Source organism: Leptidea sinapis, chromosome 2 (assembly GCF_905404315.1).
Source record: "Leptidea sinapis chromosome 2, ilLepSina1.1, whole genome shotgun sequence".
In the NCBI taxonomy this organism is placed as follows: Eukaryota; Metazoa; Arthropoda; class Insecta; order Lepidoptera; family Pieridae; genus Leptidea; species Leptidea sinapis.
Genome location: NC_066266.1, coordinates 19,997,029 through 20,017,577, shown reverse-complemented (window position 1 = coordinate 20,017,577; position 20,549 = coordinate 19,997,029). Strand labels below are relative to the sequence as shown.

At 35.0% G+C, this 20,549-nt stretch overlaps 1 protein-coding gene across 1 annotated transcript in view; it reads left to right on the top strand.

Moving 5' to 3' along the window:
* Positions 1-19,834, top strand: part of LOC126973458 (oxysterol-binding protein-related protein 8) — a 52,147-nt gene extending 32,313 nt beyond the window's left edge. Inside the window, exons 8-14 of the mRNA XM_050820751.1 lie at positions 512-568; positions 2,794-2,919; positions 6,872-7,012; positions 8,984-9,104; positions 11,536-11,578; positions 12,439-12,609; positions 14,258-19,834. Coding sequence (XP_050676708.1) covers positions 512-568; positions 2,794-2,919; positions 6,872-7,012; positions 8,984-9,104; positions 11,536-11,578; positions 12,439-12,609; positions 14,258-14,492 — 894 coding nt within the window. The 3' untranslated portion in view covers positions 14,493-19,834. The remainder of the gene's footprint in view (positions 1-511; positions 569-2,793; positions 2,920-6,871; positions 7,013-8,983; positions 9,105-11,535; positions 11,579-12,438; positions 12,610-14,257) is intronic.
* The last annotated feature ends 715 nt before the right edge of the window (positions 19,835-20,549 follow it).

The following is a 20,549-nucleotide window of genomic DNA, read 5'->3' as shown; positions in this document are numbered from 1 at the left end:
TTTTCTTTTAAATAGATATTATTTTGAGTTGGGAAAGGGAACGCACTAGTTCGGAAAAAGGCAAAGAAAAAGCTCGAGTATGTAATAGCCCACATCCCGAACGCTATACGTCCCTGCAATACGTCACTTTTTGAGCAACTGTATTTTTTTTTAATGAAAATAAGGGACAAGTCGAGCCGGACGTTCAGCTGATGGTAATTGATACGCCCTGCCCATTACAATGCAGTGCCGCTCAAAATTCTTGAAAAACCCCAAAAAATCTGAACGGCACTACAACTGCGCTCGTCACCTTGAGACATAGGATGTTAAGTCTCATTTGCCCAGTAACTTCACTAGCTACGGCGCCCTTAAGATCGAAATATAGTAATGCTTACACATTACTGCTTCACGGCAGAAATAGGCGCCGTTGTGGTACCCATAATATAGCCGGCAACCTGTGCAAAGGAGCCTCCCACTGGTGAAAAAGTATGTTTCACTTCAAAATTAATTGTTAATTAATTTAATTTTTCAGGTGCACATCATATGTCAAGAAACGGGTTATCAGGCGGATGTTGAGTTCAAACTTAGAGTGAGTCAACTTTATTCTTGCACAAGTAAAATTTGAAAAACAAAATTTTATGTACGATGCGGGACTCGAACCCACGACTTCCGGCGTTCCGTGCCTATGCTCTAACCAACTGAGCCAACCGTTCGAGTAACGCATCGTTATAAAATCTTGTTTATAATAATTTAGTTTAAATAATATTATAATAATATTGACACACTTTTTACACAAAATATCTTGCCCCGTATTAGGCATATATAGCCTGTGTTATGGGTTGCAAGACAATGATATATTTAATACAATATACTTACTTAAACATACATAAATATATATAAAGATACACATAAACATACATAAATACATTTAAACATCCATGACTCGGAAACAAACATCCATATTCACCATATAAATGCTTGCACCTACCGGGATTCGAACCCGGGACCTCTAGCTTAGTAGGTAGGATCGCTAGCCACTCGGCTATACAGGTCGTCAAAATTTGTGTTGTATGCTTTGTTCAACTCTTAGGTTGTGGCTTCATCTACAGGATCTACTTTACAGTTGATAACCTGCACAACCCCAATATTTGCATATTAGGAAATTGACTTGAGATGTCGCTCTTGTAAATCTAAACAATTTGTTATGTTTCTAAAGTGATAACCCTCACTTCTAGTATTAATACATAAATAAAATTTGAAAATCAAATTTACTTTATTCTTGCAACACGCATGCGTTGATAGATAATTTCTTATTTGATTTTCGTGTCGAGAAATCTATATATATAAGAGATTTTCACGTATATAGTCACTCATCACAATATATCTGGAACCATTAGGCGTAGAGACTTGAAATTTGGTAGGGATATTCCTTTCGCCGAGTAGAGGTCAGCCGGATTTTACGAAATTTCATCCGCAAGAGTTTTTTTTTAAATATAAACAGAACGACGTCTGTCGGGTCAGCTAGTATAATATACAGGGCGTCCCAAAGTTATGGGACATGAAGAGAAAGCACCTTAAATATCGTAGATAGGGTATTTTACTGAAAGAAGAGTTTCTGTTATTTTTTAAAGTTAGTAATTTTGCATTCAAATTTTTTCTAAAAATTACTTGCCTCGTCTGGGCATCGGATTCGACTGGAATGTAAAAAAAAACACCCCTACTTTATGATGCCAATCAAAATTATGGCCAATAACTAATAACTCTTCTTAAGTAACATAGTATTTTAAAAGAAAGGAACAACGTAAAATGTTTGACACATTTTTCAAGAATGTTATTTATTGCCGACGACGACGTTCGAAAAGTAGAGATATTATCATTCCATAGATAGCATTGATAATTCGTAAATAAGTACCCACTTCATAATTAAAATACTTTATGGCATAGTTTATTTTAGTTTAAAAGCGATACGAGAATGTGGGCGAGTTACAAACAGAATTGTGCCATATCATATCGAGTATTCACCATAAAATCATAAGAAAATCAACAGGCAGCGAACTCATTACATGATTGGAGATTTGCGTAAGACAAGAGGGATCACATTTTGACCATTTAATTAATTAATTTACAAAAAAATACCCACTTAATTGACTACTTTCTCATATCTACATATCATTAAAGTAGGGGTGTTTTTTTACGTTTAAGTCGGTTCGATTCCCAGACGAGGCAAGTAATTTTTAGAAGATCTTTGAATGCAGAATTACTAACTTTTAAAAATAATATATAGTCTTCTTTCAGTAAAATACCCTATCTACGATCTTTAAGGTACTTTCCCTTCATGTCCCATAACTCGGCACGTACTGTTGTAAACAAGTAAACTCGTCGTCAAAAATGTGCGTGCCGCATTGTATATACGTACTTATTACATTAAGTTATGCAGGAAACATTAAAACTTAAAAATCACTTGGCGTTGCGTTGAGACGTCGATTCATTGTGTGTCTTCTACCGCATTTATCACCGGGAGTGTTCCGAAGAGCTGTTTAACCTGATTCCTGCCGCCGAATTCCACCTTCACACGACACGCCACAAGTTAGGATATCATCCCCACGATGACTCGAACCCGCGACCTCTCGCGTTCCGTGCGAGCGCTCTTCCACTGAGCCAACCGTATAGTTCGAGTGACGTATCGTGTATAAATCTTGTATGTTTTATTCAACTCTCAGGTTGTGGCTGCATCATAGCATTTGTCTATTGACATTGAAAACAGCAACTTGTGTAAAATTATGTAATTCACAGTAGAAATAAATATGTTTGCAGTCGTTTTTGGGTGGTTCGGATCAGACGAACGCAATAACCGGGCGGATAAAGCGAGGTAAAGATACTGTGGCGACTCTGGAGGGATACTGGGATGGCAGGATTGACATCAAGGACAAGAGGAGTGGGGTAAGATTTTGGTGCTTTGATTAAAATGGGCCTTATTGGCATTTAGATTACAAGTTAATACGTATGTATGTACTTAAGTAGATACTTTTTCATGTTCAATAACGGCCGTTCCCATTATACTATCTCCAGATAGAGATAAATTACTACCTTCTACTGTCAGTAATTAGCTATCAATAATCTGAAGCTGTTCCAATGTACCCGATAAGTCATTCTTATCGCCTTATATTGGGACGCGTGAATTGCAATTTCCATACAAACTTCTATCGCTGGTAAGTTATACGTCGTCCAATTGACAGACAGCGTGTATATTGGATATAAGTGATTTACTGTCGATAAGTTTATTGGGATTTTTATCTCAAGTAAGTGTTAGACTGAATATTGGGAACGGCCGTAAGTGGTTTAAAATCTTTTTTTATTTTGAAAATATTTGAATGAAAGCAATAATAAAATTTAAAAGGTTTTTAGTTTTCATTTAGTCATATAACTCCATATAATACTGACACACTTTTTACACAAATTATCTTGCCCCAAGTTAAGCATATATAGCCTGTGTTATGGGTTACAAGACAATGATATATTTAATACAATATACTTACTTAAACAAACATAAATTCATATAAACATACATAAATACATTTAAACATCCATAAATGCTTGCACCTACCGGGATTCGAACCCGGGACCTCTAGCTTAGTGGGTGGGATCGCTAACCACTCGGCTATACAGGTCGCCATATCTTTGATAATTTGTACGTCTATAGTCGGAAATGTAATTCGAGATCAATAACAAGTAAACAATGGTGTTGTCAACTATAAATAATAACCTTTTCCATTGTGCGTGTTGAAATATACTAAAATATCATTTTAAAATTATAAATGCAGTCTATATACATATAATTAAATATTGCACAACTTTGGCTCTTTGAAAAATAGCATAAAATACATTCAAAAATTTATATTTAAATTTACTGTGCAAACTTTATTTATTTACTAGCTGACCCAGCAAACGTTGTATTGCCGATATTAAAATCGCGATACAAAAGTAACTGTTGATCGTAGATGGGTGAAAATTTGAAGTTGTATGTATTTTTTAATGCTGGCTCATAATCAAACAAATTTATAAAGAAATGTCAAATAATTAAAAAAAAAATCGTGTGGACCACCCTTAACATTTAGGGGTATGAAAAATAGATGTTGGCCGATTCTCAGACCTACTCAACATGCTCACAAAATTTCATTAGAATCGGTCAAGCCGTTTCGGAGGAGTACGGGAACGAACATTGTGACACGAGAATTTTATATTTAAGATTGTGTATGTGGATGATGTAGCTACTGTACTCAATAACTTTTGTTTTGTATTATGTTACATTTACTTTTTTGACTTACTCGTGTAAGACATTGACTATTTGACGTTTGAGTGTGTCTGTTGCATCATTTTACATTTTACATATTATATCGTAATTTGAAATGATTTGTAAATCGATGTACTTAAATGTGAATCTTGATATAAAAGACTGGCAATGAGTTTCTTGCTACTTCTTCTCATTAGCTCAACCCTTTACGAAGTAGCGGTAGATTCAATAAGAAATGTTTTTTTTTGTGACATTCATAATTGTCATTTCCGTGACCTACGTGAATAAACTGATTTTGATTTGATTTGATTTGATTTGAAAACTTTGCTTAGACACTGGCATTAAGATATAAGCTCTAAACATTTGGCTCGTCTACAGAAGAAATACGTAAATAATGTTACAAAAAATAGGTTGGTCGTAGTGACAGGTATGAGTGTGACAGTCGGTCGCCATATTGTTTTGTTCATTCGGTTTCTGACGACCATCGTGATTGTATGTGTCCTTCTTGCATTTTGTTTATACATTAAACTATATTTAATATGTATATGTAAGGAGGAACAAACATAAACTTGTTATGCCTACTAATCGGTTGGGTCGAGTTAGTAAGTCTTTTGTTGGGCGATATATATGCTTCTACAATATGATCCCAGAAAATGTACAAAACAAAATGTGTTACGAAATTTAAAAGAATTGTTAAAAAACGTCTGTGTGGGAAAGGTTATTATAGCATAAACGATTTTCTTAATGACACCACGGACTTGGAATAAAGCGAACACCCTCAGGCTCTTTAATTATAAATGTTTACTGTACGATATCACATTGCTGAGTTTCTTGCGCCCATTCTTCTCAGGTCTGAGGCAGTCTCTTTTGAATGGGTGGTAGTTTTTGACTTTCAATAAGTGATTTTGAATCCTATTTTGAATAAAAATATTTGAATTTGAATAAACATGGGTCAATGAAGGTGTGCATTAATAAGATATACTCAACTTAACATTTCAAAAAATTATTAGCCCCCATATATAATTTTTAACCCTTAAAAATTGTTTTGTTGCCATAAGAAATAAAAATGATAAGTTTTAGGAAGAAATCATTATAAAATTGTTATCAGAACATTGTTAGTATTTTACTATAACATATAATCAATGACGTTCTATACATATAGACAATACACCTCAAACAAAATCAAAGCTGAAATATGGCACACGCCAGCTATGTCTATCCTTCTTCATCCTATACATTTCTGCGTTTACTCAGTTGTTTAAAATATTATCGGTCAATAGGCAGCAATGTAAACACTACTTCAGTTTCAGCTGCGTATTTTGAATTTAGAACCCGATTGTCCCATTCTGACAAGCGGGTCTTGTCTGGGGACTTGTCAATAATATTGTACAATATTTAATGAAAATATATTAATTTTATTAAATTCCTTCCGCATTTTGCACACCATCTTTTTTTTGAGTCGTTAATGTATTATTTAAGCATTTTTTATAGCACACTTAGGCTTGTTAATTGACACACAGCTGACACACGACTAAGGAGAAAAGTGTGCTTACATTGTCTTTAAGCACACTTTTGCCGTTCCGTTATCAGAATTCGAACGATATGTTCATATATATAGAACGTCATTAAATGTAATGAAAAACTGAAATTCAAAATAATTTTAATATTGATTTTTCTTTTTTCATATAATATTAAGTTCGAATTAACCAATTCCAATTTTTTTTATCAATAAATCATTTACAGCACAAAATCCACATTCAGCTAAATATGAAGATGGAAACGGTTGTAAAAGTTTCTCGCACATTCTTGGAATTTGTCTTTTTTGTGTTAAATTTATCAACGATATTATAGATATATATGCGTTGTTCTTCTTCTTCTTTGGATTACTCTTGACAGAGAAGTCGTGGTTACGTCGAACGACGAACGATTGTACGCCAGTTATCCCTGGCTGCTGCTTCTCTGGCACATGTGTTGAGGGGAGTATTGGTTAGGGCTTTGATCTGGTCTATCCAGCGCATAGGGGAGCGTCCTCTTGACCTACTGCCGTTGACCCTTCCCTGAACAACAAGTCTCTCTATGGCATGCTCTCCACGTCGCGTGATATGTCCGAAGTATCTGAGGATACGGGCTCTGACTAAAGATGTAATCCTTTCTTTCACCTTGAGCTCTTCAAGTATCGAGACGTTTGTGCGGCGTTGTGTCCAAGATACTCGTAGCATTCGTATATTTGATTAAAAAGAGCGCAAAAAAAATGCTGGGAGAGTTTCTTGCGCCGCTTCTTCATGACAACAAAAAAAAATCTAATGGAATCAATTTTGTGAAAATAAATGCCGTTTATGCCTTTGATATCTAGCATTGCATTTAAATAAACGAAAAGAAAAGAAAGCGAAAGGGTTAAATTGGTGTTGAGTCGATTTTTAAATTGCCCCTCTATGGGGCGTGGGTGCCACGTCGGGGAATACTGGTCTAGACAGACTGTGACAGCTATGAACACGTCCAAAAAGAAATAGTTGTGAACTGTTATCCTCTATTTTCAGCAACCTGGCCTGTTGAAAAACAAGAGCATCCATCATTCCCAGCATCCATATCGTTCGTTTACAGGAGGAGGGCAACCTGCTGGACGTGTCGGTGTTGAAGGAGCAGCGGCTGCCGCGATACCTGGTGCAGGTGGAGAAACAGAGCGAGTGGGAGTCGCAGCGGCTGTGGATCAAGGTGTCGGAGGCGATACAGAACGAGGACCAGGTGATTGACACTTGACATGAAACAATATTTATTTATGCAAGTGTTGTGTAATTAGGGGTATATAATGGTATATATAGCATACAAGACTTTATCTACACCTATAATATGAATCCTCTATAAAAGATCCTGAAACAGTTAGCTGACTGCTAACATTAAAAAGGCCAGGCCTAGTAACCATTACGTCATCCAAACGAGTGTTGTAACGTTGTACTGAATTTAATTACAACACTCGTTTGGATGATGCAATGGTTATTAGGACATTGGGTGTTTTAATGTTGGCAATAAGCTAACTGTTTTAGAATCCTTAATAAAGGATTTAAAGCATGGGTGTTGATAAAAACACAAAAACAACCGACTTTAAAAAATCTTTCTTCTACAGCTTAATAATCAATATAATGTAGTTACAATTATTGCTATTTATGTAATCAATCGTCCTCCCGCCGCGGCCCCGCTCTCGCCTCTGGCCTTGTCACGTCGCGCGTTCGACACAAGCACATCTCACCTGTAATAATGTATGTAGTTAGTTACAAACCTATCTTTGCTGACACTGATTCGGCCTAGTATAGTTAATTTGCTCATAAGAATTGAATAAATCCGTTACTTTGTCATGGATCCTGTTGTATGAACTGGGCCAAATTGAAATGAACACACGGGAAGCACCTTTAGCTTTTAAATAAAAAATTAAGTATCAAAATCGGTTGAAAGTTAACAGACAAAAAAATACAGTCTAATTGAGAACGACCTCCTTTTTTAAGTCGGTTTAAAAAAGACCCGTGTGTGCTTTATAACATTTTAGAGCAAGAGCCCGTGAACCCCAGACCTACGTTATTTTATAAAAGCTGAAACTTTGTCAGCACATGCTCCCAACACAGGTAAGAACGATGGACCATTATAGAGTTTGGGCTACAGTGGCTTTGGCAGGTAAACGGTACTAAAGATGTATAAAATACCGATCTAAATACATCAAAAAATTAACTGCGATTTTTCGGTATTACCTTCAGAAAATAAAAATCACGTTATTCATTGCCAGACACTAAACATCGCGGCAACCTCTTGCCAGAAACCCATAATGTTCATGAAATTATAATTTTACTTACGTCATAGTATAAAAGCTGATTTTTATATAAAATACTTGGGTAATAAGTAGATGATGTTTCCTCATAAGCCAGACACTTGATAGTTCCAACCCCTTGCCAGACAAGTATCCATACACCTTAAGTATCATTTACCTGCCAAAGCCACTGTAACACAAACTCCATAATGGTCCATCTATCTAATAATCTGTTACCTGTGGTGGGAGCATGCACTGACAAACTTTCAGCTTTTATAAAATAACGTAGGTCTGGGGTCCACGGGCTCTTAGACCATTTTTTTTATTTAAATAAGGGACGAGGCGAGCAGGACGTTCAGCTGATGGTAATTGATACGCCCTGCCCATTACAATGCAGCTCAGGATTTGAGAAAAACACAAAAATTCTGAGCGGCACTACAGTTGCGCTCGTCACCTTGAGACATAAGAAGTTAAGTCTCATTTGCCCAGTAATTTTACTAGCTAAAATAATGGTGTTAAGGAATCCCATACAATTTGTTATGTTTTTAAAGTGATAACCCTCACTTTTAGTATTAATACACAAATGAAATTTGAAAAACAAAATTTTATGAACCTCTAGCGTTCCCTGCCAGTGCTATTATAAACTAAGCTAACCGTTCGAGTGACGTATCGTCATAAAATCTGGTATGATTTGTTCAACTGAGATGAAGCCTCAACCTGTAAGTTGAACAAAGCATACAAGATTTTATGACGACACGTCACTCGAACGGTTAGCTCAGTTGGTTAGAGCACTGGCACGGAACGCCTGAGGTCGTGGGTTCGAGTCCCGCGTCGTTCATAAAATTTTGTTTTTCAAATTTTATTTGTTGAACGTTCGTTTATCATCGTATCTCGTCGCTATAGCAACATAAATCTTGCAGGTGGTGGCTACGGAACAGAAGACGATCATAGAAGAGGCGCAGCGGGCCCGCGCAAGGAACGTACTGACCCCGTGGGAGCCCCGGCTGTTCCACAAGGACTCTAGTGCTCTGCCCCCGGAAGGTACTTCCGTACTAATATATACATTTACAGCCGTTCCCAATATCAGTCTATCTCCGGTTGTGGCCTGCTTGAGATAAAAATCGTAACTATCGTTGACTTTTCTGTCCCAATAAACTTATCGACGGTAACTCACCTAATCCGTACACGCTGTCTGCCAATGGGTGGACGTGTAGCTTAACAGTGATAGAAGTTTGTATAGAATTTGCAATTCACGCGTCCGTATATTGGGACAGCTTCAGATTATTGACAGCTAATTACTGACAGTAGAAGTTAGTATTTTTATCTCTATCTGTAGATAGTATATTGGGAACGGCCGTTCGTCTTAGATAATTTATACGTCTTGTCATTGCATGTCTTACTTGTTCGAAGTAAATCCATGGAACAGAATTATATTGCAAATATTGCTTAGTAGATAAAATTAATTTTAAGTATAAGTATATATAATAATATATATTTTTATTTATAAGCAGTTATACCAGTAAGCCAGTACGCGAGTAACCATTGATCAGGCCGGTCCCAGTTACCATTAACCATTCGTCTATAACCATTACAGGGCTGGTCCGAGTAACCATTTTAACCATTATTACCAATGCATAGTAGAGATGCAGTGCGCGTGTAACCATTGGTCAGTCCGGTGCCAGTCTCATTCATTCGCGTAGTTTTTTATAAACAGATTTTTTCTTATGTCATTATCACCTAAAATAATTATAATCCATAAATCCGACATGTCTTTGCTATTATTATTTACAATCTGTGTTCTTAGACTCTATCTAAACGTATAAACATAATTTATGCGTCTAGGTAGAGTCTCTTGCTGCTAGACAACCGATGAAAACAGGCCAGGTTTATTACTTTAGTGTGCGTGACAAGCTACGTCTTACACTCGCAATTTGTATGACGCTTTGTGTTAGTGTGCGTTCATTGCTCTAAATAGAGGTTCAGTAATATATTATTCTTTGATTAACGCGAGTGTAACACATTTAAGGCGAAGAGTAAGCAGAAAACACGCAAACATGGTGTTTTTCGACAAGTTTTGTGGTGAAAGTGTAGTATTTCGAGCTATGAACACTTACTTAATCCTGTTACACATATCCTTAAGTCTTATTTGTAGGTTGCTAATGCTTGCTGTTGGTCATAGTTAACACTGCCGAGCCTTTTTGAACTACCACTTTTCTTTGAAGTTAAACAAGTTATTTGGCATGGCGTGACGCATTTTTTGGTACTTCTCTCAGAAAAGTTATTCTTATAGCTTGTACTTTTTTGTGTAGGTTCATTTATTCAGATTAGTAGTGAATAACGAGGATTGTAAGCATATAAACTGTTTACCACGCAAGAATTTTGCAAATATTGCCTTTGTTACATAGATGGTGGACCGGCAGCCGTGAACTCATATCGCTCAAGGTCGCTGGTATTTAGTGTCGCCTTAAATGATAGAGTGTAACTTTTTAAAGGACCCTTACCTTGCCCCCTGAAAACGAGATCTGAAAAGGTCTCGAAACGTCGTGTTAACTAAAATAATAATAAAAATATCACTTTTACGCAAAATCTTATGTAAAAATAGTTACAACAACACACGTTGTAATACTTTATAGGGTGTTTTATTTATTTTGTAATTGAGAAATTTTCAATGAAACATCTATAATGAAAATGGTTTTTTTTTGAGGCTCCACCACTGATCGTATCGACATGAAACTACCACCATTCGATGCGAAATTTATCCTAGATGGTTTATGGCTTCTTATTTTTCGAACTCCAACGTTCCTTCATTAATTTGTTTCCTTTTAAAATTCGTCTATAATATGTTAAAAAACAACATTTATAATCACCCTTACGTGGGCGCTACTTACGAGTTCTGAACGGCTACTAGGGCCCGGAGTGGAACAAGTAGGTGTAGAAAAATACTTAAAACCACCTTCAAAAAATAAAAAGTATAAAATAGCTTAATAAAGCTTTAATATTAATAAAATACTATTATATGGTTAATTAATTAATTGGTATTAATAGGTTTGAAGTCGGTGCCAAGCCCTAAGCAAATTAAAATCTAATATTATAAACAGCTTACTTAATGTAATTATCTCGGACGTCAGCGCGCGCGTGTCTGCGTACTTCGGTTGTTTGTCTTAAACGAATTCGAGACTTGTTTCGCCTCTACACGAGGCATCCTCAGGAGATGTTGACTCGCCAAAATTTGGCACGAGAGTGCTAGATTACCAGTAGATTACTTGCAGGTTTTTCCAAAAGGATTTTGTAGAAAAATTGATTTATTTAGATGAATTATGTATTTTTTTATAATTAAAAGTTAAGTGATTCTACCTAAAATGACGCTTTTATATAGGGATGTATAAGAATAACTGGTTTCAAATTGGAACATTTTTTTTATTGTTAACAGAGTATGTATGTTTGTATTAATAACTTAAATGTATTGTTCTAGGTATAATTGACCAAGGATGGAAATATAATCACACAAATACGAGGTAAGGCGGTTTATTATTACAATCTTTTTGCTCTTAATAGTGATTTTCATTATTATAACACTAGAAATAAGGGATTGCTTGTAACTAATTCTAGTAGGCTTCATAAGATACATAATAGCTTTAAGGGTAAATGTATACACTTCTATAATAAAACCCCAGCCACTGTTCAGGCATTATCTATAAATAAATTTAAATGTTTTATAAAAAAATGGCTGTGTCGTAAATCCTATTACTCCACTGCTGAATATCTAAATGATCGGACAGACTGGGACTAGATTGTGATTATTTTATAGCGATAGAAATGACTGTACAATATTGAAAAGAGCGCAAAAAAAATGCTGAGAGAGTTTCTTGGGCCGCTTCTTCTCTCTTAGAGCGCCAGTGAAAGCTACTAGCTAGTGAAATTACCGGGCAAATGAGACTTAACATCTTATGTCACAAGGTGATGAACGCAGTTGTAGTGCTGCTCGGAATTTTTGGGTCTTTCAAGAATCTTGATCGAGACTGCATTGTAATGGGCAGGGTGTATCAATTACCATCAGCTGAACGTCCTACTCGCGTCATCCTTTATTTTCATAAAACAATAGTAATTCATTTTTTTTTATGTCAGTACGAGACGAGATTCTTGGGAATTTCAAAAGTTGTTCCACTACATTTGCGCTCGTCACCTTGAAACATAAGATGTTAAGTCTCATTCACGCAGTAATTTCACTAGCTACGGCGCCATTCAGACCGAAACATAATAATGTTTACACATTACTGCTTCATTAATTAAATTCTTTTACCTCTCTTACTTCTCTATACATTCATTTCATGTGACGTTTCACCGATCTGTACGCACCATAACCCAACCATTACAGACCGTGGCAGCCAGAAGAGCTAATAGAGTATGAAGATGACTTCGTCATCACGACAGCGAAGGTTGGAGCTCCACTGGTAGCCCCGGTGGAGACGCGGCTCAGGGAGCTGGCGCCCAGAATGTCAGACTCTGACAGTCATGACGACGTAGCCAGGAGATCAAAGACTTCCACGTGAGTATAACAGACGTTACAAAAATATAGTTATCTCGCGAGTTGAATGCAGTCGGGTCCTGTGGTAAATAGCGCAAACATCTCCCCCCGCTTGCCGCACGCCTCGCCGTGTAGTGATGTGCCGTAGTTGTCGATTACCTTGTTATCGCGTTAATACTGAAGTTATTGTTTTGGTTTTAATAATGACTTATCCGAGTCCATCGGTTCAAAATACGAATTTTCTGTTTATTGCCTATTACGCTGGAATAGAAAGGCAGAACAAAAAATTGACATTTAATTTTTAGGTTAAAATGATGAAAAATTTATAGATTTTAATATCATCAATTATAATATTCAAATATAAATAAATAATCTTTAGTATTCTTTCCGCTAAGTTGTTGCTTTTACACGAGAGAGTGAAGTTCGTTCAGTGAGCTAACAGCCTCTAAAGGTGGTGATGGAATAGTGACTGAACTCGATCACATAAGCCTCGTGTCCTGTGATGATCCTTTTGTGATAACTTCTTATGGGAGGATAAACCGTTACGTAACGTAACGCGTTGCGGCGCCAGTCTGTCTGGCTTCCGTTTCTCTCACGAACACGGCAGCGGTAGGCAGGCTCCTACTATCTCATTCTAACAGCGTGAGTGAATCCACATTTTCAGTATGGCGCCATCTATGATCACATTGAGTAAACATTACCGCAGTTGAACAAGTATAAGTAGTGGTAGTATACAGGGTGTCCCAAAGTTATGGCAAATAAAGGGAAAGTACCTTAAATATCGAAGATAGGCTATTTTACTGAAAGAAGACTTTATGTTATTTTTAAAAGTTAGTAATTCTGCATTCAAAGATTTTCTAAAAATTACTTGCCTCGTCTGGGAATCGAACCGACTTAAATGTAAAAAAAACACCCCTACTCTTATGATGCCAATCGAAAGAATGGCCAAAAACTAATAACTCTTCTTAAGTATCATAGTACTTTAAAAGAAAGTAGTCAATTAAGTGGGTATTTTTTTGTAAATTAATTAATTAAATGCTCAAAATGTGATCCCTCCTGTCTTACGCAAATCGCCAATCTTTTAATGAGTCCGCTGCCTGTTGATTTCTTACCATTTTATGGTGAATACTCATATGATATGGCACAATTCTGTTTGTAACTCGCCCACGTTCTCGTATCGTTTTTTGTATAGCATATCTTTCACGTATCCCTAAAAGAAGAAATCTAATGGTGTAAGGTCCGGGGATCTGGCCGGCAATCTAATCGGTCCATTTGTACCAATCCAAGTAGGAAAACATTCATTTTACGTTGTTCCTTTCTTTTAAAATACTATGTTACTTAAGAAGAGTTATTAGTTTTTGGCCATTCTTTCGATTGGCATTATAAATGTAGGGGTGTTTTTTTTTACATTTCAGTCGGTTCGATTCCCAGACGAGGCAAGTAATTTTTAGAAAATCTTTGAATGCAGAAGTACTAACTTTTAAAAATAACATAAAGCCTTCTTTCAGTAAAATAGCCAATCTTCGATATTTAAGGTACTTTCCCTTCATGTCCCATAACTTTGGGACACCCTGTATATAAATTGATAATTGACTTGATTAATTTATCACTTCCGTCGTACGGTCTTAAGTACACACTCTATTTTTTTATATTTGTTTATCACTTACAGAAGGACAATAAAACATACTCTGCATTCGATCGACGCAACACTCCGGGAGCATACCCTGGCCATTGAGAGGCTGTCCAGAGCGGTGGACAGCATCTCGGAGGGTCAGCGTGCTACGGCATACCACCCGCAGCCACGAGCACCTCCTGCCTCCCACTCTTGGGACCTCTTTGGTGGCTTCGTCCTCGCCATGATCCTACAGACCCTCCTGAACTGGTTGTTCTACAATAGGGTCTAGCGTGGGCCGATAGTATTTGAGAAACATTTTACATTTTCAGCTGATGGTGATTGATACGTCCTGCGCATTACAATGCAGCGCCGCTCAGGATTTTCTTGACCCAAATATTCTGAGCGACACTACAATTGCGCTCGTCACCTCGAGACATAAGATGATAAGTCTCATTTGTCCATTTATACGTCTAGATAGACTATGAAAACGTAGAAAAAAAATTTAGGTTGACAGAAAAACCTGTAAATTTAAATAAAACACTTTTTAAATGATTGAAACAAAAAAAAAAATGTTAACCCGAGTTTTCGAGACCTTTCCAGATCACGTTTTCAAGGGGACGAGCTAAAAACACAATTAAAATTACACGCGTTTTAATTCTTTAAAAAGTGTTTTATTTAAATGTGTAAAACTCTTAGTAACCACAGAATACATTAGCTAACCTCTATTTTGAGCAATGCACGCATACTAACACCAACTGTCATACAAATTGCAAATGTAAGCCTCAGATTGTCACGCACACTAAACTAATATTCCTGGCCTGTTTTCATCGGTTGTCTAGCAAATAGAGACTCTATCTAGACGTATAAATTATCTATTAAAAACTTCTTTGTAATAAATAATTTGCGAACAATATTTATAACCGCTTTTCATATTCGTCTTTGAGACGTCACCAAGCACTGGTACAGTCAGCATATTATATGAATTTAATTTATTTGAAATAATTTAATAATACTTGATTTTGTCTAAATGTTTTATTTTAATTATCCATATTATATTAATAATTATATTTTCATTATTCGATTATAATAGATATACCCCGGACCGACGAATGAAGATATTCAGTGCGTTTTTTCTTGAAAAATCTTGTATTGTTTACAGTTATTTATGTTATAGTTAAATATTTCGGCTTTATCGTCAAATTACATCGAAGGTGTATGTAATATTATGTTAACAATACGTTTTCAATTTCTTTATAATATATCTGTGTTTGGACCAGTGTGGGTAGTTTGAAAAAAAAAAAACGCCCTTGAAGCAACTACCCTTAACTGATTGAGTTACTGTAGAGCAAGACTTGGAAACCGTTAATAATTCTAACCGGTTACCGCTAAAATATTTATCGTATACCAAACCGTTATATATTCAGTTGTTTATATTTAAAATGTAATTAATAAAAAAAATATTACATTTTTCTTGGTTAATATAAAATTGTATTGTATTATTATGTGTAATGGACCAGTTAGATTTTAATTTAAACGATTCAAAACGGTTTTTGTACCGACTGAAAAATCGTAAGTCTTAAGCGTTGTAAGATCTTTTGTTTATTTAAATAATTTTTTATGAATATTTTTCTCGGTAAATCGGGAACTATTCGAAAATATTAATTTCAATGGAATTACAATTAAAAATTATATTATTTTCTAATAATAATAGTCCTTATGCAATACTTGTCTTTCACGAAATTCGTCAATTGTTAAGGCACGAATTTTTATCTGTGTATGAAAATAATTTCAAATACGTAAATTATACCATTGTATTTGCGGGACTGTAAATAAAATGTTACAGGCAAAATTTTATCCAAATCAGTTTAACAGATTAAAAGCAGGGGATGGATACATAAAATCTGGGGATGCGTACGATTTCCCTAAAAAAAATTAAATTTATTGACTACTTGCCTGTTCTAGTCTCGTTTAACAAGAGATAATCGCGGCCACTTTTCAACTCTCGCGTACAAAATTTCCGATAGTATATGTTATAATGCCAATTAATAATAATTCCAACGGTTGACGTAAAGAAATCGGATGATGGAATCCGGATCTAGTGCGTAAACTACCATAGAAATGGTTCTACGACTACTTCGGACCGTGTTTTCACGGGTACGGATCGGATTCGGATCGGACGTAGTGCGAATGCGCTCTTAGGGTTAAATGAATGTGTTTGATGCAAGATGCGATATCTTGTCAATTATAAAAAAAAAATAAGATTCACAACGCAATTTCTGATTTTAGTATCTAGAGCACGTGAACGTGTCAAAAATACTTTTTTCTCTAATCTGAACACAGAGTAGATATAGTATAGTGAAAGTTCAATGACCGAAATTCTCCTATAAACGCGACCTAAAACTTTGTTCATAAATTTCTAATAATATTATTATATTTAACGGAGATAAATATTATTTATTGTATAATTATTAATACGTAGTAAAGCTTATCCCAAAAATGCAATGTAAATAGTTCCTTTTCACTATCTAAAAATGTTTTCGATAATTTCTTGCTTTTAGGCTTTAGAGTAGTTAACCAGGCGGAGACGGCGTTCATAAATGTAGTTCATATACAACGTGGCGCTGCAATGGCGACATTAAATAAACAAATTTTGTCTTCAGTTTTATTTTTGTATTTAATCCCAGAAGTCAGGGTTATCACTTTAAAACATAACAAATTGTTTAGATTAGCAAGAGCGATTATAATAGATATAACCCCGACCAGGAAATGAACATATTCAGTGCTTTTTTTTTTCTTGAAAAAGCTTGTATTGTTTAAAGTCCTTTATGTTATAGGAACCACTCAAGTTAAATATTTCGGCTTTATCGTCAAATTCCGTCGAAGATTATGTTAACAATACGTTTATATATATATCTGTGTTTGGACCAGTGTGGGTAGTTTGAAAAAAAAAACGCCCTTGGAGCAATTTCCCTTAACTGATTGAGTTACTGTTCAGCAAGACTTGGAAACCGTTAATAATTCTAACCTGTTATCTCTTAAATATTTATCGTTCGCCTTGTTTTGACTTACGCGGAATTAACCGGTTCATGACGGTTCTATAAACAAATAGTACTAAACGGTTTTAGATTCAGTTGTCACTTTAAAAACATAACAAATTGTTTAGATTTACAAGAGCGACATGTCAAGTCGCCACAATCTCAGAGTTGAACAAAGCATGCAAAATTTTATCAACGATACGTCACTCGGACGGTTGGCTCAGTTGGAAAGAGCGCTCGCACAGGACGCGTCGTTCATAAAAATTTTGTTATCAGTTTTATTTGTGTAATAAACACATGGGTAGTTACTACTTCACAGTTATCGTAAAAAAAATGCAATAATTAAATACATAATTCAGCTAGATAAATAATTGATCCATAATATCATTTTGGAGCACCCTGTAAGTAATCTAGTAGCCTCGTCCTAGCGTAGCCACTGACACCTGCTTTGTCCGTGTTTAACAACCACGTAAGGGTGATTAAAATATTGTTTCCTAAATATATATATTTGTTTGTTTGAAAACATCAAAATTTCAATTCAATTAAATTTTCATTATATGCGAATTTGGGTGATATACAGGTGTTGAATATCTACGAAAATATATGACCAACCCAAACTCTGCTTAGTTACAGCATGCAACATTAAAAAACAACATATTTCTATACTATTACATAATGTTCTTAATATTATTATCTCTAAATGAAAACTACGCTTAAAAATCCCACTTACAAAACCGAAAAGTAACACATAACTAAAAATTAAATTTAGTACACCTCTTATGCAAACCTTTACCTTTAATATTAATAAAATACTATTATTTGTATGTGCTACGTACTGATAGGTTTTCAATTATTTACTTTAAATTTTTGATTTTTTTTTACGATTGAGGTTAAATAGCTCTATAGCTAGTGGGTTCGTTTAATGTCGCCAATATAGCGCCATCCTGTATAATAAAAATATATTTTAATTATTAATTTTGACTATGTAGTAATTATTATTAAATAACAAACCCTTGTGATTCGAATGAGAAGAAGTGCCGATTAGTTCACTCATTCTTTTCAATATTTTAAAGCGAGGTCCTTGTTACGTTTACAGTATTTGGAGTACACCACTCTTTGTTGAAGTTTTGCCAGAACCGCAATGAGATCACATAATTAATCCCCATATATTTATGTACTCGCGTAGACTTGATATATATGAAACTCGTATCATTGACGTACAATAAACAACAATACTCCCAATCGCCTGTTAAACGGTCGTCAAAAATTGTCCGAATTGCGTTGTATTTACATATACATTTAACTTATACAGATAACATTAAAACATTCATTCAAATTAACACCTTATTTCGTGGCAGTAATGTTCAAAGTCTATTGTATGCGCTCATTGGAAGCTGGGATGCGAACACGAGTCATAAACATTTTATTTTATCAATTGAAATGATTAAAAACGCCAGTTTGTTAATTTAAAGGGGCACTTCCCTAAAATACGACACTCCATCTATTTTAAGTTTGCATTTGCAAGTTATTGCGTGGCGTTGTATTCAAAGCGCGGTCGAAACACAACTGTACGAAAACTCTACCCAATAGACGCGTAGGCAGACTTTTGCTTCAGACAATATTTAAGCGTGATTATGAATCTAATTGTTTATTGTACTTCAGTGACGCCAATCTCCGCAGGCCTTTAGTTTTGTAGTATGGGACACACGGGTGTAGTGAAGTGCAGGTATCTATCGGTGCAACGAGAAACAAGTCGATATAAATTTTGGAAACCCGGTTGGTTGTATTTTATTTTTAACGTAATTTAATAATAAAACTTTCCTAAAATATTCCCCTAAGATACACCTCCTGCATTAGTAAGTACTTTAAGGCACCCGACAGTTTAATGTAATTAAAATAAATTTCAAGTCACTTTCAATAAAAAAAATTGAAAATGATGCGAACAATTTATCCAATATAGATAGATAGCTTTGTTTTTTATAATATAGAAATATTTATTTTGATTTTGTTTTATGGCAAAATAATTTCTCGTGTAACATGTTTATAAAAAAAAATTTCGTCCATTGATAAAAAATATTAAGATTCGTTTAACGGCCGTTCCCGATATTCTATCTACAGATAGAGATAAATTACTACCTTCTACTGTCAATAATTAGAAGCTGTCCCAATATACCCGATAAATCATTCTTATCGCCTTATACTGGGACGCGTGAATCGCAATTTCCATACAAACTTCTATCGCTGGTACGCTATACGTCCTCCCATTGACAGGCATCGTGTACGGATAAGGTGAGTTGCCGTCGATAAGTTTATTGGGACAGAAAAGTCAACGATAGTTACGATTTTTATCTCAAGTAGGCCACAACCGGACATAGACTGAATATTAGGAACGGCCGTGAGTTTACAGTTTTGTTGGTACAGTTGATAAGATTTTTAAGAAGATTAATTTTTCAAGTAAGCACTTAATATTATCCTGTGTATTATCTATATATAATAATTTGTGTTTTGTTTTGCATTTAGCTAAGAACGATAGATTGTTATTGTTACTGTTACTTTTGTTTATTGAATATAATATATATTTTTTTTTCAATTTAAACGTGTTTTTTTTTGTTCTACCCCATTCCGTTTACTTCAAGTCGCCTAGGCTAAGCTAATAAGCGTACAGGTAAATTACTTTCTAGACGTTTTTTCATTAGTGTGTGTGGACGTGTACGGTCAGCATATAAATAAATTACTACCAATACTTACATAATAATATAATCTTTTATTTTTATTTATCTTTTATATTATATCTAAAATCTCATCAGTGCTTTGAAATCTCTAATAACTTTACATAACACTGAACAATATATAATACTAGTGGACCCGACAGACGTTGTCCTGTACACACGTCTTAAATTAGAAAAATCGGTCCAGTCGATATGACGAGTTCACTAATATACACATGAGCAGGAGAATTATATCATACGGACGGAATTGAGAATCTAAACCAAGCTCCAATTATATATATATATATATATATCTCTCAATATATATATATATTGAGATTATTATAAATATCAGAATGTACCACAAATAAAAGCAATTAATTAATTGCAAACTAAAACCAAATAGTTAAACTTCACAACAATTAGCAATGCTTATGATTATAATAATTAGGTATTTATTCTCAATTATGCTCAATTAAAAAAAAAATTATAGTAAAAAGCCAGAGTATCTGTTCGAAAAACTGAATTGGATGAAAGATACACGCAGTTCTACAAAATATTTACTTAAAGTACCTAGACACAGAACTTCACACTTTAGAGGTT